The sequence below is a fragment of the Scardinius erythrophthalmus genome, assembly GCF_964197995.2.
Source record: "Scardinius erythrophthalmus genome assembly, chromosome: 23".
NCBI classification, from domain to species: domain Eukaryota; kingdom Metazoa; phylum Chordata; class Actinopteri; order Cypriniformes; family Leuciscidae; genus Scardinius; species Scardinius erythrophthalmus.
This window is the reverse complement of record NC_138243.1, coordinates 8,216,885-8,238,012: the sequence shown is the minus strand read 5'-3', so window position 1 is coordinate 8,238,012 and position 21,128 is coordinate 8,216,885. Positions and strand designations below refer to the sequence as shown.

Here is a 21,128-nt window from a genome sequence, read left to right as displayed (position 1 = left end):
ACCTTGAGGCTGATGTCACCATGATGGGCTTCACCTGGAACCAGTTAGAAAGAATGGCCAAGGACTGAGGACTCTGGAGATCTGGGGATTGGTAGCCCATGACCAGGCAAGGGTGACGGACATAAGTAAGTAAGTTTGTTTTTGTCAGGGATGTCATTTTTTGTGTAAATTTTCTGTTCAGTATATGACTTTACATGTAAGATGTGTAAAATGGACAAGCAACTATGAACTTTCAGTTTACATGTAACCTATTTCTACAAAAATAAATATGCTGTATAAATACAAATGTGTACTACAGTATTGACTGTTACATGTAAATTTGTACCTTCTGTTGAAATCTGTATCTAAAGTTCAGTGTGATACACAAGGGCATTCAGCTATAAAAAACAGATATGATTTTATAATAAGCAGTCAGTGTCAACAAAAAAAAGTAGAAAAAACAGGAAATCTGTATAAAACAAACATTTTCTTGATTGACTGCCATGGAAAACACATCTAACAATTTTAACCAGCAAGGCTTACACGATGACAAAAACACTTCTGTTTTTTGTTGCATGGACCAATTTGCTGACACAATTAGTAGGTTTTGAAGCAAGAATTAAATGTTTTGGGTGAGCTAATACATTTTGTTGACATTAACAATTCGTTAACAGGGAGGGATTTACGATGCTGGGCCCTAAGATTCAGTCTGTTCTTGTTCCTCCATTTCTCAGACAGGAAATGTCAGTAGATGAGATGAAACTGTGGTACTGTTTTGTGATATTGTAGAAAGAGAGAGTGTTTTATGTTTAAACCCAACCCTCATGTCATCTAATTAAAGTTGACACAGCGCAACCTGGACTTGAGTTTGGAAGACATGAGCTGAAGTAGATCTGTGCAATATGAAGAACATTGTTCTGGGCTTCATGCTGAAATTGAAGCAATGATGTAGCCAAAAACATTCACAACTGTATTTCTGAAAAAATTCTAAAAGACAAGAAAGCAATTATTTTCTAAATGTATTTTATTTGTTACACTGGAATGATTTATGAAACGTTTTGAGTAACTTTACTATAGTAAGGCATTTACAGATCATATAGACTAATGTATGACAATAACATTACACTATATTTACAACTTGATGCTTTTTCTTATAATCTAGTGATCACCAAGAAAATGTATGTGGATGTAACTGTCCTAAGACTATACATTACAGTAAATCTAACTGTATTAAAATAACATTTTCTCAGAAATTATACAATTTAATTATCAAAATAACACAACTATATTCTCCTAAGGATGGACTCTTAACTTACAGTCACTCATAGTTTCACACCACAACCAACATGGCATAATCTGTTAAAGTGCAAGCAAGCCATTGTGCAATTCCCATTTTGAGAGACATGATGTCTGATGCCAGCAACAGCCTGTACTTTCATACTTTCAATGTCATAAAGTTTGATTAGTTCCCAGTAATTAAGGACTATATGGTAGTATGCTGTAGATAGCATTTTTCTCTGTTGCCTTTTGAAAACAATTATGTTCACTGCTTTTGTTTCGTTTAAGAAAGTTTCCTCAGAATTCTCCAGTGCTCTTCCTAATTTTAATGTCTCTCTTCAGCTGGCAAGCTGCACAAGGCATGCAGAAGTAACCGACACAAAAGTCATAACACATGGATCCCTGGAGAGCAAAAACAATACATATTTATATTAATTTGCGATAGATAGATAGATAGATAGATAGATAGATAGATAAATACTAACTTGTATGTTGTATTTAGTTCGGTATACACTTCGCATCGGCATTCCTAAACCGCATAAGCAGCACTCATTCATGTCGCTAGCAATGGAGCAGCCCAAACACGGGAGGCAGAAATAGCCACAACAGCCTAATAAAAATATATGATTGATGCTAAAATCACATTATGACTACTTAAGACTTTATAGATCATGGAATTTGTAATCACTTACATACGCTCATGTCTTCACAGCAGCCCATTAAGCTTGTGTGAAAGTCTCTGGGTGCGAAAGCAGCAGGTTGAGATGTGACCTCCATGATCTAGGACAGGTAAAGATAAGTGAGGCATCAAAAACACTAAAACATTTTTCCAAACTGTTACAAACATATTTAGTTCACCTGACACCTAAGTAAAGCATTCATTTATATACACAAGTTTCAAAAAGTTGATCAAAAAGATTACATTTAAATGTACCTTTCTTGCCGTTGAATCAGGAAAACTCCTCTACACACTCAAACTGGCACAGGACGTCTTTATATACAGTTGGAAAGTCACAAATTCAGACACACCCTTCAAATCTACAGTAAATACCAATAAAAACTTTATACTGACAGTTGTGAATTGTTGAAATTTATATTGCACCTCCTTTATGTCCAAAGTCCTAAATAGTTAAAAGGCACACGTTCCGTTTTCTGTCACACCTTCCAGTGATGACATTTGCTGCCACATCACCCAGCATTTCATTATAGTCAAACTAATTAAATGAATTGAATCATCAGCATAAAACAATGGACGTGTTTTACAACATTTATAATTTTTTTATAATATTATAAAAATAATATTATTATTCTTTTGCTAAATGTTAGTTAAATAAAAATACACTGTTCATGTTAGTTCACAATGCATTAACAAAAGTTAACAAATACAACTTTTTATTTTTTAAATGTTTAAAATGTTGAAATTATCATTGATTAAAATGAATAAATGCTGTAGAAGTATTGGTTCATTTCAACTAATGTAGTTAACTAATGTTAACAAATTAAACCTTATTGTAAATTGTTACAGATTCTTTTTTAAACGTTTTTTGAAAGTTTCTTCTGCTCACCACGGCTGCTTTTACTTGATCAAAAATATATAAAACAGAAATATTATTACAACTTAAAATAACTGTTTTCAATGTGAATATATGTTAAAATGTAATTTATACATACACATAACATAAAAATGTTTATAGCTTTACTGACTGACTGAAAGAGAAATGAGGTCAGTACAAAAAAAAACCAATTACACAGTTTAGAGATGATCTATAAATAGATGTAGTATTTTCTTGTTCACAACCTCACTTTGCCTAGGGCGTTCACCATACTCAAATAAAACATAAATTGCCTCTTGTCTTTTTGATTTTCGATTCAGTTTACAGATGTGGAGAAGTGTTACCCAATGGAAATCGTGTTGCCCATCATGTTGGCCATCCCAGACATCCCCCCCCCCAGAAAGGAAATAATAAAAGTAAAAGATGACAGAAAACATAACACACACTAACACATGTACACCTTCCTGGAAGTTATTGTAGCCCACATGGAAACAGATAAGAGCAGTAATGAAGATGGCAGAAATACAGAGGATAAGGGGTCAATGACATAGAAGTGTAACACATTTTCTGGCAAAGATTAGAGATGTGGATCTATTCTGAGTCGTCACTTCCTGTTTGTTGCTGCCATGTGGTTTGAGTTTGGAGGTCCATCAAGTTGATTCTTAATCGTCCCTTTTTTTCTTATAATCAAATTTATAACTTATTCTTTGCTGTTAGATCAGGTGAACATATCCCCAATTTTAGATACTCATAAATACTTGGCTGGGGTAATTGACAATAATTTGAGTTTTCAACCCAATGTATCGGCTGTCTGTAAAAGGGTTCTACAAAGATCGTTCTTCAAAATAATTTAGTGTGTATAGAATGATGAAACAATGTATTGAATCTGTTCTCTCCTTCTGTATTTTGGCATGATATGGTATCTTAAAGGGGGGGTGAAATGCTCATTTTCACTCAATCTCCTGTTAATCTTGAGTACCTATAGAGTAATATTGCATCCTTCATATCTCCAAAAAGTCTTTTGTTTTATTATATTTTTAATTGAAAGATTGGCTGTACCGAGTGTTTCCGGAAAAAAACGAGCGGCTGGGGGCGGGCCGTGTGGGCGAAGCTAAAGCTGTGCTAACGCACCGAGCTAGTAACAACACACAGAGACATTTGTTCAACAGTTTTACTCACCGTCCGGTTCCAACGACCGCGAACCTTTATCATTGTGTGACTGTTCGATCCTTAAGCATTAGACGATCTGAGCTTTGTTTATAAAACAATCATCGTCGAAATGCAGGGAACAACAGTCTATCACAACTCCGTTTATGCTCAGGAAAACAAACTCCATCCACGGGTGCCTTAACGCCGGGTTCTTTGGGAATCTGTGCAGGGTTGTCTTGCCCTGGCAACCAAAAACTGTCATGATTCTGCCTTCGTGTCCTAGATTTTTCTTGTTTTGAGGCAGAATCATGACAGACCCATGTTTTATGTGTAAGCACATGGCCTTTTGTTTGGCCATGTGCTTGCGTTGTCTCGTCATGTAACCCCGCCCCCTTGTTACCCTTGTTTAGTCATTATTGCTTTACCCATTATCACCTGTGTCCCTCATTAGTTTCTCCCTATTTAATCCCCTTGTGTTTGCTGTCCGGTGCCGGTTCATTGTTAATCAATGTGTGATTCTCAATGTGTGTTAACCAACCTGTGAGTACCTTGTGAAGAACTTTGTCTTGTTAAGTCCTGATCTTGTTGCTGCTGTTAGTTATTTGTCTAGTTTTCTGTCAAGTCTTAGTCTAGTGTAGTTGTTCTTTGTTTTTGCCCTCCAGCCTTGTTTTACCCCATCGTGGGTTTTGTTTTCCGTTTTGTCTCAATAAATCTGTGTGTATTGCATACCGTCTGCGATTGGGTTCATCTCTCCTACAACCACATAACAGAATGAACCGGCCAATACTGAACCCAGCAGACAGTATGTCCTTTCCTGCCAAGCGACAATCTTTTGAAGGGACCCGGTTGGTTGTTTCGCGGGATCCGTGGAGGCCGCAGTAGAGGAGGTGATCGAGAGGGTTCTACAAGGTCTTCTTCTTCCGCTTCGCTACCTGTGATCCCAGAGGGTCGCGTCCTGGCCGTTGTTGCCCATGGTGATAAGGCTGGTTCCACTTCTCCTGAGGCCCCTTCTGCTCCCATTGTTCTCCATGGTAAACGAGGGAGACGAGTTTCCTGGGATTCCCCGTCTGAGTCTTCCTCCACCGAGTCAACGCTGCCTGAGACTTCCCTGCCAGCACCAGTTACTGTCTCCGCAGAGCATCTCCAACTGGTCGCTAGTCCAGTTACAGATTCGGCTTCGCGTTCAAGGAGAAAGAAGAGGAGAAAGGGAGCCTCTCGCTCTTCATCTCTAGTTCCTGCAAGCGCTGATCCAGAGCCCGCTCCTGCAAGCGCTGTTCCAGAGCCCGCTCCTGCAAGCGCTGTTCCAGAGCCCGCTCCTGCAAGCGCTGTTCCAGAGCCCGCTCCTGCAAGCGCTGTTCCAGAGCCCGCTCCTGCAAGCGCTGTTCCAGAGCCCGCTCCTGCAAGCGCTGTTCCAGAGCCCGCTCCTGCAAGCGCTGTTCCAGAGCCCGCTCCTGCAAGCGCTGTTCCAGAGCCCGCTCCTGCAAGCGCTGTTCCAGAGCCCGCTCCTGCAAGCGCTGTTCCAGAGCCCGCTCCTGCAAGCGCTGTTCCAGAGCCCGCTCCTGCAAGCGCTGTTCCAGAGCCCGCTCCTGCAAGCGCTGTTCCAGAGCCCGCTCCTGCAAGCGCTGTTCCAGAGCCCGCTCCTGCAAGCGCTGTTCCAGAGCCCGCTCCTGCAAGCGCTGTTCCAGAGCCCGCTCCTGCAAGCGCTGTTCCAGAGCCCGCTCCTGCAAGCGCTGTTCCAGAGCCCGCTCCTGCAAGCGCTGTTCCAGAGCCCGCTCCTGCAAGCGCTGTTCCAGAGCCCGCTCCTGCAAGCGCTGTTCCAGAGCCCGCTCCTGCAAGCGCTGTTCCAGAGCCCGCTCCTGCAAGCGCTGTTCCAGAGCCCGCTCCTGCAAGCGCTGTTCCAGAGCCCGCTCCTGCAAGCGCTGTTCCAGAGCCCGCTCCTGCAAGCGCTGTTCCAGAGCCCGCTCCTGCAAGCGCTGTTCCAGAGCCCGCTCCTGCAAGCGCTGTTCCAGAGCCCGCTCCTGCAAGCGCTGTTCCAGAGCCCGCTCCTGCAAGCGCTGTTCCAGAGCCCGCTCCTGCAAGCGCTGTTCCAGAGCCCGCTCCTGCAAGCGCTGTTCCAGAGCCCGCTCCTGCAAGCGCTGTTCCAGAGCCCGCTCCTGCAAGCGCTGTTCCAGAGCCCGCTCCTGCAAGCGCTGTTCCAGAGCCCGCTCCTGCAAGCGCTGTTCCAGAGCCCGCTCCTGCAAGCGCTGTTCCAGAGCCCGCTCCTGCAAGCGCTGTTCCAGAGCCCGCAGTCGTGAGTGCTGCAGAGAGAGCAGCGGCCGATTCAGCTTCTCAAAAGATGCCTGTCCTCGTTGTTGCCGATGCATTGTCTCAATACTTAAAACGTCTTGTCCAAATCCTTGAAGTCCCCGCCATGTCTTGTCCTGAGTCTGTGAGCGCCGTACCCCAGTCAGCTGCAGCCAGTGTTGATCTGAGGCCAGCCACTCAGAGTGCGGTTCCTAAGTCAGCCACCGCTTGTCCTGTCCCAGCAGATGTGTCCAGTCCTGTCCCAGCTGACAGGAGGATGTCTGTGTCCAGCCCTGTCCCAACTAATGTGTCCAGCCCTGTCCCAGCAGACTGGAGGATGTCTGTGTCCAGCCCTGTCCCAACTAATGTGTCCAGCCCTGTCCCAGCTGTCACCCGACCTCTGTTTGTTTCCCCGGACACCCCTGTCACCACTTCACCCCGGTCTGTTTCCCCTAAGACTGTTCCTCGTGTTTCCCCATCCAAGTCTGCCCGGACCCCTCGTCCTCAGCCATCGTCCTGTTCACCCAAGACCACAGTCCCACCCACCCATCCTGGACAATACCCCATGAACTTTGTTGTCCCTCCGCCCCCCCTCCCGTGTTTGTTATTTTTATTGTTTCATCCCAACCCGGTTGTCGTGTTTTCTTGTCTGCCTTTGTTAGTTTTTGTCATGTATTGTTGGTTTGTGTCCATGTCACAGTCGGTCTTGTCCCGTGTTTCATGTTCCCTCTAGGGAGCGTCTGGTAGCCGCTCCTTGGAGGGAGGGTTCTGTCATGATTCTGCCTTCGTGTCCTAGATTTTTCTTGTTGAGGCAGAATCATGACAGACCCATGTTTTATGTGTAAGCACATGGCCATTTGTTTGGCCATGTGCTTGCGTTGTCTCGTCATGTAACCCCGCCCCCTTGTTACCCTTGTTTAGTCATTATTGCTTTACCCATTATCACCTGTGTCCCTCATTAGTTTCTCCCTATTTAATCCCCTTGTGTTTGCTGTCCGGTGCCGGTTCATTGTTAATCAATGTGTGATTCTCAGTGTGTTAACCAACCTGTGAGTACCTTGTGAAGAACTTTGTCTTGTTAAGTCCTGATCTTGTTGCTGCTGTTAGTTATTTGTCTAGTTTTCTGTCAAGTCTTAGTCTAGTGTAGTTGTTCTTTGTTTTTGCCCTCCAGCCTTGTTTTACCCCATCGTGGGTTTTGTTTTCCCTGTTTTGTCTCAATAAATCTGTGTGTATTGCATACCGTCTGCGATTGGGTTCATCTCTCCTACAACCACATAACAAAAACACACTTCTTTGGTGACACTGACTTCCCAAAAGCCGGGCAGGGCGCTTTGATGGCGAACTGCTTTCACTCTCTTGCTCTTTTACGAGTGCGCGCGCGCCCGCGATCTTACCGGAGAAGTGCCCTTAGGACCCATATAAGGAAATTCCGCTCTATCTTACGTCAGACAGAGCCATACTCGAGAAAAACTTTCCGAAACTTGTGACAAACCGGAAGGACAATTTTTGGAACAAAAATACTCCTTCATTCAAACGTACAACTTAACTTTTGAAACTTTGACCATGTTTAGCATGGGAATCCAACTCTTTAACAGTGTAAAAAACTCAGTATGCATGAAACAGTAATTTACCCCCCCTTTAAGCTTGACTAATAAAAATAGGTTGAGTAGCCTTGTGAAGATAGCAAGGGAAATTATCTGTGAAGATCAGACTGGTCCTACTGATTTTCTTTTATAATTATGTTTTTAAGAAGGCTCAGGTTATTCTTTGTACTGAGTCCACCCATTACAATCTGAGTTTTAGAGTAGCTCTAAGCAGGCCAAAAATAACTAAACATTCATTTGTCTGTGGCTATTAAGCTACCAAACTGTTCTGGGCCTGATGAAAGTTTACTTTTGTATGTAATAGTTTATCTTATATGAATAAAATGGATTAGTGTTCTGGCACCCTTATGCAGTCTTTCCCTAAGCGGGACAATAAAGATAAGACTGAGTACTATTTTAGATAAAAACAATCAGAACATTTTGATATCACTAGTTTTTATCCCACTTCCAGAACATATACGCTTCTAGCTAATAGCCTGCAATCAAAATTGTATAGCTGTCTACTGCCAGTCTTGTTTATAATTCTCCTAACTCTGTTGTCATTCATCACTGTTTATACTGCCGATTGTTTCAGATGTGTGTCTAGCTTTGAGTGCAGGTGAGGAGGACACATTCGAGCTACACTATGCAGTTGGAGCTGGAGGCCATGGAGAAAAAGATCCACAACCCATTGAAGCAGCAGGCTGTGAGAGCGCAGAGCCATGATGTAAACAATCCAGACTGATGTTGGTAACAAGTCTGAGGTAAGTTTAAAGCATTATGCAAATAGTACCGTCTCCACCACCCCTGTCTTCGAGATCTCCACCAGGAACCTCTTCACCCCTCTTCACGAGACTGAACCCAACACTGTGATCATCTGAGGTTTTATTGTCCAGCATGTCTTCTCCTCATCAACTAAATTTAAGGTGCACTGTGCTTGTGTTCTCGATGTTGTTGTGCAGGAACCCCGATTCTGAAGGAAAAAAATAACAATGATACAGTGACAAGATTAACAAATACTCAGACGTCGCCCAGACTGTGTATTCCAACACAGTTTAGTAGTAAAGACTTTAAGGATGACCTAAGGATGAAGGACCATGGTGGAGCCAGGGGGTCAAAGAGCTGTGGTGGAGCAGAGGGATCATAGGGCAGACATGGAGAGTCATAACTCTAAGCCAGAGGTCACAACTTTGAAGACCATGGTGTATCATCTGGCAGGCTGGTCGAAGTGGAGGGCTGAGGAGAGCAGGCAGAGATGAGGATGAGGAGGAATCAGAGGAGCCAAGATAAACCAGTTGAGGAGGAAGGGCCAAGAACTGAATGGAACTATAGAGGCTAATATTCTTGACCGGACCGGTGGAGAAGGAAGGAATGTAGTGTTGGGTGTAAGGATGAGGGCTTAGATCCATGACTGACCAGTTAGGGTATCTCAAAAACTCATAAAAACTCACGTGTATGGTCCTCGAGGGAGCGATCACCCTGGCTGATGAGGAGGATTCTTACAGCCGCTGCTAGATCCATAATTCATATTTTCCTTCAGAAGACATTGATTCGTCAACTGTGGTCTTGTGGATTACTGCTGCGTTAACTTGTGTGGTTTTTGATGCATCAAATTTAGAGGTCCCGTACACTTGCATTACTCTATATAGAATCAAAGAGAGGTATTGTTTTTCTAAAAATCTTTCTTTTTGTTCATCTGAAAAAATAAGGTAATATACATCTGGGACAGCATGAGGGTAAGTTAACAGTATCCCTTTAAAGGTGCAATGTGCACTCTAAAAAATTCTGGGTTGTTTTAACCCAATTTTGCGTCAAATATGGACAAACCCAGCCATTGGGTTAAATTTTTAAATTACATTTTTAACCCAATATTTGGGTTTGTCCATATTTGACCCAAAATTGGGTTAAAACAACCCAGCATTTTTTAGAGTGTGTGATATTTCTGAGGATCTATTGACAGAAATGCAATATAAGATCCATAACTATGTTTTCAGTGGTGTATAAAGACCTTACTTAATGAACCGTTATGTTATTATTACCTTAGAATGAGTCATTTATATCTACATAACCGCGGCCACCCCCTTCTATGAAGGTCGACATATCGTGACGTCATGTTTCTACCGTAGCCGACAGCGAACAAACAGCGCTACAGAGTGCGTTTCGTCACTAACCTGAATGAGGAGCAGCAGAAAAAGACGCAGCAGAATACTCAGGTTGTCCCTGAAGCCGCTTGTCCACCAGCGTCCGATCAATTTTTGTTCCGACGCGACGCCTGTGACGTTTACGCTGCTTGGGGCCGGGGTTTGTGTGTACTTTAAATATGAAACCATAGCAACGGCCATACACAAATTCTCGCCGCCGAGTTTCCATTGGCTGCTGCCCCGCGTTTTGACGCTCTCATTTGCATAAAGTATCCACCCAGATACTTTTTTGCAGCGCCGCTGTTGACCAAATTGACGCGACGCGACCATCATGCTTTGCGGGGGCGTTTTTGCAGCCTGACGTAGTTCCATAGGAAATGAATGGGCTTTGGCGTCGCATCAGAAATCGAGACGCTGGTGGACAAGCGGCTTGACTCTGCAAGCGTGGAGAAAAACATGCTGTCTGAACGACGCCTCGGACATCGTAACGTTACGGCGCTGATCCACTTGTCCGACACGACTGTCGCGTGGTGTCGCGACGCCTCCCCATTGGTACGTTGAGGGCGTTTACCGCTATGGGCGTGGTTCTGACCGAGCGGGAAATGTAGCGTATTAGAACAGAGGACCAGCGAGAGACTTCCCTCCGTCTCCATATGCTGTTCTTCTATTGGATAGACGCGCCGCATTTAACGGAATTCATTTGCATAAAGATGGCCATCGGCCAGCTTTTTGACGCGCAGCACTTTTTCAAATGAAACGCCGCCTTTCCGGAATGCTTTGCTAACAGTATCCCTTTAAATACTGTAAATACTGACTTGACGTCACCCATAGGAATATAGTGGAGCGCGGTGCGACAGAAGTGTCGCACGGACAAGTGGATCAGCGCCGTTAGCTATTTCCCCTTACCTAGCTGCTTTGATGCTCTTATCCATAGCTCTTATCTTATACTAACTAGCATGAAAACAGGCAAAGTCAGTGAATAAAAGACTAACACAATGATGAACAAGTAAAAAAAAATCGCAATAACATGTGGTTTTACTGAATAATTAAGTAAATATAATATAATTTAATAAAAAATATAATATAAAGAAACCTCATTGCTTGACTTGCTACTCTCTGCTGACTCAGACTCAGACGACGACATCTTCCGATCCTACGTCGGCCACCGTAGCTTCTCATCTCCTTCGAGTTTGCAATTTGAGGGATGGGCCGTGAGTGACTGCTTGTTTGCAATTCGCAAATCTCACCACTAGATGCCGCTAAAAATCACACACTGCACCTTTAAGATATGCATATGCTATATTATGACATATGATATAATTTCCTGTTTTTGTCTTGTTTTCTCAGTGAAGTTTAATTCATTGTAACTCTACTTCCTTAAATTCAAACACAACTTTGTCAGCCACAGATATCAACAGAGAGCCCACAATCCTTTAGTTTACTTTTAAAGGTGATGTGTGTAACTTCCGAACCATTCTTCCAACCAAATGGAACTGGTTGAGTTGACATTTTGGTCCATTGAAATAAACCACATTGTTTTTTTTTGTTTTTTTTACGACAGGGCCACAGAGTTTACAGTCTCGGGAAGTCCACCTATGAACGCAATACATCAGCGCAATAAACTAGGACAGGAGAAAATATTTTAACACTGAACCTGTTGATAACATTGATAGCTGTTTGGCTGAAGACTCCAAAACAGGACTGCCATTGCTTCCATCAAAGCTGCCCACCTTCACATGGAGCAAACACTAAATCACTGATTAGGAGAATATGTATTTATTTATAAGATTGGAAGGGTTTGTGAAAAGAATAGTTGTTATGATAAAATGTTAACGGATATTGTTTTCAGACATATGGAAACATGTTAACACTATAGTACTTACATGATCTTGCTGAAAATGTGTCTGAAGTAGAGATAAAGGAAATCAATATAGTTGTAACTTTACAAAGAATAGGGTTTGCAATTATTGTACCTGTAATGAATGAACACTTGCAAATGGCAGAATTCGGCTACTGTAGAATTATACTGAGGGACCATATACATCCTTTATTGTATATGGACCCAGTGGGAGGTTTTTGATAGTGTCGACATCAATGAACATGTTGAAATAGTTACTGATTATATTATTTATATTATTATGATGTGTGTATAAATTCCAGTGTGGACACTGTTATTCCTACTAAGATCTTTAAGGTTTATGACTACATCTCCTGCTGGTTTTCATATGAATGAAATAGTGGTTCGTCAGATCTTTAAGAAATGTAATCCCTGTAAAAGCCCAGGTCCAGATAAGATATGCGGTAATGTTTTAAAACACTGTGCGGTTCAGTTAGCGACAGTTTTTACCGTGATTTTTAAAGTATCTTATAATTCTGGTATTGTCCCTGCTTTATGGAAAACTTCTACAATAGTTCCCGTGGCAAAAGTTTCTAGACCTTTAGGATTACATGAATTTCGACCAATAGCACTAACATCTCTAGTGATGAAATGTTTTGAGCGTTTAGTAAAAAAGTACATTGTATCTGAAACAGAGCATCTCATAGACATATCTCCTCATCTCATAGCATGCTATGAGATGAGGAGATATGCATTTCAGTCCTCTAGGGGGCTAGAGGATGCCATTTTAACTGTATTGCATATGCTGTATTCACATTTAGAGAAACCAAAGACTTTGTGGATTTCTCATCTGCTTTTAACTGTATTTCCCCAAGTACGTTAATACCCTAGCAAAATAATTCTCATTCGACAGTAGGTTGCTTACATGGGTGATGGATTTCCTTAACTTTACAATCTCGCAGGTTAAGTCAGGAGCGTCTCTTTCAGATAAAATGATTACTTCAGTCGGATCACCTCAAGGATGTGTCTTATCTCTAAGACACAGTGTAATTCCTGTTCTAGTTCTTTTAAATTTTGAATTTAATCAAATATGCAGATGCTGTAGTGAGCCGTCTACCGATGTGGAGGAAGAGCGTGGACCTGTTTTGGATTTCTTTTTAAAGTGGTGTGAGAAATCAAATCTCCTCTTAAATGCCTCCAAAACTAAGGAGATGGTTATTGATTTTAGAGTGAGAGAGCAGTATATAACCCATCCTACATAAATGAATGGGGAACAAATTCAATTAGTAACAAATTCTAAATACCTCAGTATTTTGGATCATGAACTCAAATGCGATGTGTGGACTGATTATATAAGTAAGAAGACACATCAGATGTTGTATTTATTAAAGAAATTATATCTTTTAATGTCCATAGCAGAGTGCTTTTGATGTTTTATTAGGCTTTAATTGAAAGCGTTATGACATTCTGTTTGAGTTGCTTCAGAGGCTCAGAAGGAATAACTAAGAAAAATAGTAACAATGACAAGCAAACTGTTGGGAATTAAGTTAACAAGTATAGAGAGTATATATAAAGAGAGAGTGCAGAATAAAGCTTAGAGGCATCCCTTATCTTAGGCTTTTGAATTACTTCCATCTGACTGACGGTACTGTGTTCCCCGATGCATGAAAAACAGGTCCAAACTATCTTTTATCCCCCAAGCAATTAGATTTTTAAATGTTTCTTCTTGTGTTGATTGATGGTCAGCTGGTCTGGTTATCCTAAATAAGATTTATTTGCTTTAAATGATTGGAGTTCACTTTATTTTGATGGCCCCTTTAACACATTCTGTTGACTTAATGTTGCACCTACATGTCGACTAACTCTCATTCGGATTTTAGTAGAGTAATAGTAGACTGGTAGGGTTCGGGTTAGAATAAGTTGACATGTAGTTGCAAAGTTACTTATAGTCAGTATAATGTCTGTTGAGGAGCATCACAATAAAGAGTTAGCAGATATTAAGCAGACAGTCTACTAATACTCTAATGAGAGTTAGTTGACATGTAGTTGCAAAGTTACTTATAGTCAACAGACCAATTGTTACCAGGTATTGTTTGTATATGCTAACTGATTTTTTAAATGTCTGTGTGAGCTTACTGCAAACTACTTTTCCTATGAGGATAAATACTACTACTAAATAAACTTATTATTATTATTATGCTCTTTGACTCTATACATAGGAATTCATATGTTTCACAACACAAACCACAGGCTACACTGACAATATACTAATATCACATAATGTGCTGGTACACCACTGGACCTTTTCTGAGCTACATTTTATGATAACATAAATGCGTTTTGCCCATTGAGGCTTAATTAAACTTATGATACACTCTTAAAAATCAAGGTTCTTTATTGGCAATGATGGTTCCATGAAGAGCCTTTAACATCCATTGAACATTTACATTGCAGAAAAAGTTATTTACAGTGGAAAAAATGTTCTAGATTATTAAAATGTTCTTCACAAAAAAACATGGTTCTTATAAGAACAGTTCACTGAAAGCTTCTTTGGGGAACCAAAAAATGGTTCTTCTATAGCATCGCTGCAACAACAAAAAACCTTTAGGAGCCTTCATATTTAAGACATTGTCATTACGTATTGAATGATTAACTCCTTCAACTTTCTTTGATCTTTAGTTTCCAAGAGCAGTGCATGAGGAGTCGTTGGTAGACGGCTAGATAGCAGAACTCTGAAACTCCGAAACTCTTTCGGTCCTTATGGTTTCAGTGTTCCAGTACTCTTCCTGATGTTGATGTCTCTCTTCAGCTGGCAGGCTGCACACGAGAAGCAGCAGTACACGGTGAGCCAGTCATTACACATCGAACCCTGGAGACAAAACCAAAAGCAATTCAATCAAAACTAAACTAAACAATAGGCCATAGATAGATAGATAGATATAGATAGATAGATAGATACTGACTTGTATGTTGTATTTAGTTCGGTATACACTTCGCATCGGCATTCCTAAACCGCATAAGCAGCACTCATTCATGTCCCTAGCAATGGAGCAGCCCAAACACGGGAGGCAGAAGAGGCCACAACAGCCTAATAAAAATATAAAAAACTGATTTAGAAGTAAATCACATCAGCAGGATAGATGTATAGCTCACAATTTACTTGCAATATTTTGTGTTTAGTGCCATTGGAATCACTTACATACGCCCACGTCATCACAGCAGCTCATTAAGCTTGTGTGAAACTCTCTGGGTTCAAATGCAGCAGGTTGAGATGTGACCTCCATGATCTAGGACAGGTAAAGACATTTAGGGCATGAAGTTTCTTTTGAATTGTTTTTTTCTTTTCCCAAAGCATTTTTTTTTTACATTTAAATGTAGAATTTACTAAGTTTACCAAAAGTTTGGTAATATTTAATAGTAGCTTTACCTGATTTTTTTTCCTTTGCAGTTGAGTCAGGATATTCATGCACTGTAACATGCGCAGTATGCCGATTATATATGGTTTGAAAAGTCACATGTTTGGGCGCGCCCTTGGAAATGCATGAAAAAGGGTTGAAACGTAGGAGGCCTACTTTGTTATCAAAATAGTTATTGCCCTTCCTATAGGTTCAAAGTCCTGCAGCAATAGTTGTAGCATAGATAATGGTTATAAATATCCACTAATGTGTTTTCCAATAATTTGCTATTAGTTGCTATTTGATTTCACACCTTGATGTAATGTGTGCTGCCACACCTCTCATGTCTGTCAGAGGAGCGAAAAATACAATATCATTATATAAACTGAATCGACAGACTATGATGATTGAACTAATAATTAGCTATTTTGGAATAATATTCTGAATATAAATAAAAGCTATTCTTATAAGACTAGGCAGATAAGGTCATTAAACATGGATATCGCTATTTCTTTTATTAGAAAATTAAAGTGACAGACAATGGGCTTATGCTACGTGACTTGTGACATTGTGGATTCTGTTTACTCAGTAATTTGAAGCTCAGAACTGATTTATTGATAGCTAACTAAAACACTGTTGCCATGAGTATAGTAACGACATACATTTTTTATGACTTTAAAGGGGGGGGGGGGGGGGTAACTATCCCTTAATTGAAATAAAGCTAAAATAAAATATAAATATTAGTTAAAAAACTAGGAACCTTATGGTGAGTTCTGAGAAACAGTTTTTCTTCTTCATTGCATTTTTACACCGTACACTCATAAAAACGTTATTCGTGACTGCAGTGATGACATTAGAATAAGATAAAAAGTTAAAATCCTTTAAAATGGCTGTAGAATCGATTTGCCAATTTTTTTCCATGTTTTTAATAAAATTAATGACTTAAAAAATGAAGTCAATTAAAGGAGAACTCCGGTCAATTTTAACATTGAGCTCATTTTATTGTACATTTGGAGTGCTGTCAATACAGAGAACAACGACAAAAATCGGTGTTGCCTACACCGTGTTATCCTCTTTTTAAAATTTGCACCCTGTTGACTTCAATGGGGCAAGTTTTAAACCAGCTTTTAGCCTCTTAACATCCTTGATGTGTCATTACAAGTGCACAGATAATGTGAGTGATTCCTTCAGAGTGATCACGAGTGAATCTGACTGCAGTAGATGTGAAAGATATGAATAAAAATGATGTTATTTCAGCCAGCGCACATACCTGTGTTTTCTTCCTGTTTTCGTTCGAAGCCCAAAGTAATCGATTGTCGAGTTCACGCGCGTGATCATAGGTACTAAACCAATGCGTGTGAACTCGACAATCGACTACTTTGGCCTTCGAACGAAAACAGGAAGTAAATACAGGTATGTGCGCTGGCTGAAATAACATAATTTTTATTAATATCTTTCACATCTACTGCAGTCAGATTCACCCGTGTTCACTCCCAAGGAATCACGACCTGTGCACTTGTAATGACACATCAAGGATGTTAAGAGCCTAAAAGCAGGTTTAGTACTTGCCCCATTGAAGTCAACAGGGTGCAAATTTTAAAAAGAGGATAACTCGGTGTAGGCAACACCGATTTTTGTCGTTGTTCTCTGTATTGACAGCACTCCAAATGTACAAAAAATGAGCTCAATGTTAAAATTGACCGGAGTTCTCCTTTAAAAAGTAAATTATTTTACTCACACCATACACTCACAAAATCATTTTTCAAACATATTTTGCGAGGTAATTTTACAACTTTTTAAACAATTATTTAATTAATAGCTAAATTAAAGATAAATAGGTTATCTCACAATAACTTTGATTTAGAGGAAAGGTTTTTCAAATATTTTAAAATATACCTGCTTTACTGGAACACTTTACATATTGAATGTTATGTAATATCTGTTATTATTTGTTATATTACGTAGACTTCTTTTATCATTATCTCAGGACATAAACTCTAGACATCAATCAAAAGATTTGATTTGATTTTTTCCATTAATCTCCTAGAAAATTCTGAACAGGGTGAGTCAGTATTGGAAAGAGTTTTGTCATCGGTGTTCAAGGGTCATTTCCTTCCCTTCCCCTGACAAAGTCTAAAGAGGCTGGACTCAAATGCATGTCTGCCCCACCCTCAGAATAAAGGATAATAAAGCATTTAAAGCAGAGGAAAATATGAATGTGAGCTATTTAGACCAGCTTAACCTTCTGTTTGGGTTATTTATATCACTTCTAGATATGAGCAGAAAATGTTAACTAGATACTCGAAGATAACCAGAGGAAAACGTGAGGTCACATAGAGATAACATTATTATTTATTGGCTTTCTGGAATACTTGATCCTGCTTGGTCATTGGTCATGAAATATTTTGTATAATGACTGCTAAACTGTATAATATAACTGCTAAAATGTATAATATAAGTGCCAGTCACCACTCTGACACGTTATTTTTCGATTAAGAGTAAAAAAAAAAAAAGAACAAGAAAAAACAATTGCCCATGACCCTTTATTGTTGGATAAATGTGTCATAATTTCAGCAGTTTTAGTAAAGCATTATAAAAACACAAGTGTGGTAAAAGGATTCACCCAAAACGATTTTGGGTTGTTTTCATTTCATTTATATACAAAATACAGAAACACCACAAAAAAAAAAGACCATCAATCAGAGGTGTCTGTTGCAGAATTATGTACAAATGGCTCTGTAGAAGGTGTTTTATAGCTTCACAATAGTTTTTTTTGCTTGGCTGTGATTGTGTGGTCCTGTAACTGATTCAAACTAATGACCTTATTCGGCTTCAATCTGTGTTTGAAGATTCAGTAGAGCTGTCGGAGGAGGACGACCCTGTGTCTTTCTTTTTCTGTTTTTTCTTGTGTTTCTTTTCTTTTTCCCTTTTCTCCTTTTTCCCTTTCTTCTTGTGGCTCTTGTGCTTCTTCTTCTTCTTGTTCACTTCCTCCTCCTCATCACTTGATGAGTGAGACCTGAGGTTATGAAAGCATACACATACGATCAAACCCCTGTTAATAATGACATACAACATTTATAAAAATGTGATTTCACTATTCTAAAGATGAAAACAGAAAAATTTATCATATGTTAAAATGTTTTGAAATCTATGTATGTACATATTTATGAAGCACTACGAGCGCCAGATATCAATTCTATTTTTTTTTGTTTGTTTTTTTGGATTTTTCTACACGAAAAACAATAGACAGACAACAAACCCATCATTATTAAGAATAAAGCAAATAAAAAGTAAAAACACATTGACTGATTTGAGTTTAAATGGTTGATTGTAATCGTAACAAACAATATGTTGATAAAACATTTTTAAATGCAACAGCTAAAATGCATTTATAAATTTTTTTTAATCCAATAATTCCAAAGAAGTGCTGTGATTTATCAAATATGTACCTCTTTTTGGTCTTTTGATGGGATCTGTCCTTGCTTTTCTTTTTATGCTTTTCTTTTCTGGTATCTTCATGAGAACCTGTGTGCAAAGTTTCCAATCAATCACAGAATCATTCAGTGACAAATGATCACTGCTAAATCATGAGAACTGACAGTAATCCGAGGCCTTGTACACACTAATACATTTTCATTTTAAAACGCATCTTTCTCTCTCCGTTTTGGCCTTCCGTCCACACCGAGATGGCATTTTTGTCCTGCGAACGTTTTTGGAAACGCTCTCCCAAGTGGGTAAATTTGGCATTGTAGTGTGGACTGTGAAAACTGAGGTATTTGAAAACAATGACGTGCTGTTATGTGCTATTCACTTTCACACAGTTGATAAAATATGTTCACAGTCCTGCAAAGATGACAGAAAATATACTCGCAATTGCTGTCCTGTGTCAAAAAATAAGTTTTAGACCAAACATATAATGGTGGATGAGAAACTTTTGTAAAACGCTAGTGTGGACGGAGAGCGTTTTGAAATGGAAACACTGTTTTTAAATGTATCTGGATTAATGTAGACGTAGCCTCAGTAGTGAAATTCTTAATATAATGTGAAAAAAAGACCCACGACAGGAGTGGAAGTAAAAAGCATTTCAGTCTAAACAGTGAAGGGACCTTTTGATTGGCTGGTGCCGAAGATCTTTTCTTTACTGACAGCTTCCTGTTCCTCCTCCGTGTCACTCTCCTCAGTGCTAGTGCTGCTCACATCCAGAACAATGTCCTTCCTCGGATCCACGCGAACAAAATTACGACATTCAAAAGTAAGGTGTCCGGCTGATGAAAACATTGGATGACACAAAAGAGATACACTATGAATATGGTGAAGCTGAACATTAATTAACATACAGACAAATATACACACAAGACAAAATACAATTCAAACTAAACTGAAAATTATATGTATGTTTATGTGACAGACAGACAGACAGACAGACAGACCAAAAGACAGACAGACAGACAGATAGATAGATAGATGATATATAGACAGATAGATAGATAGATGACATATAGACAGATAGATAGATAGATGATATATAGACAGATAGATAGATGACAGACATATAAATAGATAGATGGATAGACAGACAGACACAGAGAGACAGAGACAGACAGATAGGAAGGCAAATAGATATAGTCTCTATCTATCTATACATCTAAATAGACAGACAGACAGATAAATAGAGATAGATAGATAGATAGATAGATAGATAGATAGATAGATAGATAGATAGATAGATAGATAGATAGATAGACAAAACTGTTTAAACTGTATGTATATGCATGTTTTTATCTGTAGAAGACAGACAGGTACCAAAACACAATTCAAATAATATGTATGTTTTGTAGATAGATAGATAGATAGATAGATAGATAGATAGATAGATAGATATCCACTCACGATATCCACATCTTTTACAACCAGCTCTGATGTTGTCTTTGTTTGGACCTGTTGGTAGGGAATTCAATGATTATATCACCTCAAGACTTCAATTCATGAACACATTATTACAAAACCAACCCCAGCTAGAAGAAAACGTATTTGCGTAAGATATTTAATGAAAGCGTCCTTATCTAACGAGATTTCAGGATTGATCTGGCTCACCGTTTATAAAACATCGAGCAGTCTGCATTAACGTATATCAAAACAACATGTTTACATTAATTCGTACAAATCGTCAGTTAACAGTAACGTTAACCCTCAACTGATGTAAAATATGAAGTATGACATGCAAAGATATGCGCTTGATGTGAATCGACAGCTCATATGAAGACAATAATGAAGTGAAGTGAAGTTATGCTTTATAGAACAATCCAGAAGCATATCGACTAACGTTACAATGACTAAAACTAGCGGACAATCCATTAATATCTGCAAATGCATACCTTGGGCAGCCATTATCTACGTTACTCTACTGTTTATTGGTCTTAAGTATAACAGAGCAATTTAAAAATAAGAAACTCGTTGTTTTGGTTCCGCCGCTTTTCAAAGAATGAAATCAATCCGTCTAGTAAAAGGCTCCGGCTGGACACACCCGGTACACACTGTGGTTCCACTTACAGACCGTTAAATCCCTCTCATGTGTTTGACAAATATTATACATTCAAAATGTAAGCACAATAGAAATAAAGATAACAACTAAAGAGCACAATGTCACAAGATATTAATTACTGTCATATGGACAGAGTTTTAAGGGGAGCTCGAAACCTGCCATGAGACGCATTCAAATCTGAAAATCTAAAATTCTGTCTGTTTTGTTTTATTTTTGACATTTACATCCTAAAGATAGTAAATACTATTATTTATTTACAAATAAATCAAAGAGACTAAAGAAAATGTTTTTACTTTGTAATCAAATGGATGTGATTGATGGTCCATCTTGACAGCGCGGAGAAAAGTACTATGGACCACAGACGACTGCAAGAATTTACACTTGTATA

The 21,128-nt window shown here is 39.5% G+C and overlaps 3 protein-coding genes across 3 annotated transcripts; all 3 read right to left on the bottom strand.

Annotated features, from left to right (window-relative positions):
- Positions 1-1,554: 1,554 nt before the first annotated feature.
- On the bottom strand, positions 1,555-2,034 carry plac8.2 (placenta associated 8, tandem duplicate 2; the record flags this gene model as incomplete). Its single annotated transcript, XM_081354533.1, has 3 exons — positions 1,555-1,659; positions 1,743-1,867; positions 1,950-2,034. 3 exons carry the CDS (start codon positions 2,032-2,034, stop codon positions 1,555-1,557), a joined length of 315 nt encoding a protein of 104 aa, XP_081210659.1.
- A 12,148-nt stretch (positions 2,035-14,182) lies between these two features.
- plac8.1 (placenta associated 8, tandem duplicate 1) lies at positions 14,183-15,550 on the bottom strand. The gene is made up of 4 exons (XM_081354530.1): positions 15,231-15,550; positions 15,003-15,090; positions 14,767-14,891; positions 14,183-14,672 (listed from the first exon to the last, which is right to left on the bottom strand). The coding sequence occupies exons 1-4, from the start codon at positions 15,279-15,281 to the stop codon at positions 14,562-14,564; spliced, it is 375 nt and encodes a 124-aa protein (XP_081210656.1). The 5' UTR covers positions 15,282-15,550; the 3' UTR covers positions 14,183-14,561.
- Positions 15,551-17,509: 1,959 nt separating this feature from the next.
- Positions 17,510-20,886, bottom strand: srek1ip1 (SREK1-interacting protein 1). Its single transcript, XM_081354529.1, has 5 exons — positions 20,574-20,886; positions 20,089-20,136; positions 19,305-19,463; positions 18,648-18,723; positions 17,510-18,214 (listed from the first exon to the last, which is right to left on the bottom strand). Exons 1-5 carry the CDS (start codon positions 20,584-20,586, stop codon positions 18,031-18,033), a joined length of 480 nt encoding a protein of 159 aa, XP_081210655.1. The 5' UTR covers positions 20,587-20,886; the 3' UTR covers positions 17,510-18,030.
- Positions 20,887-21,128: the final 242 nt, after the last annotated feature.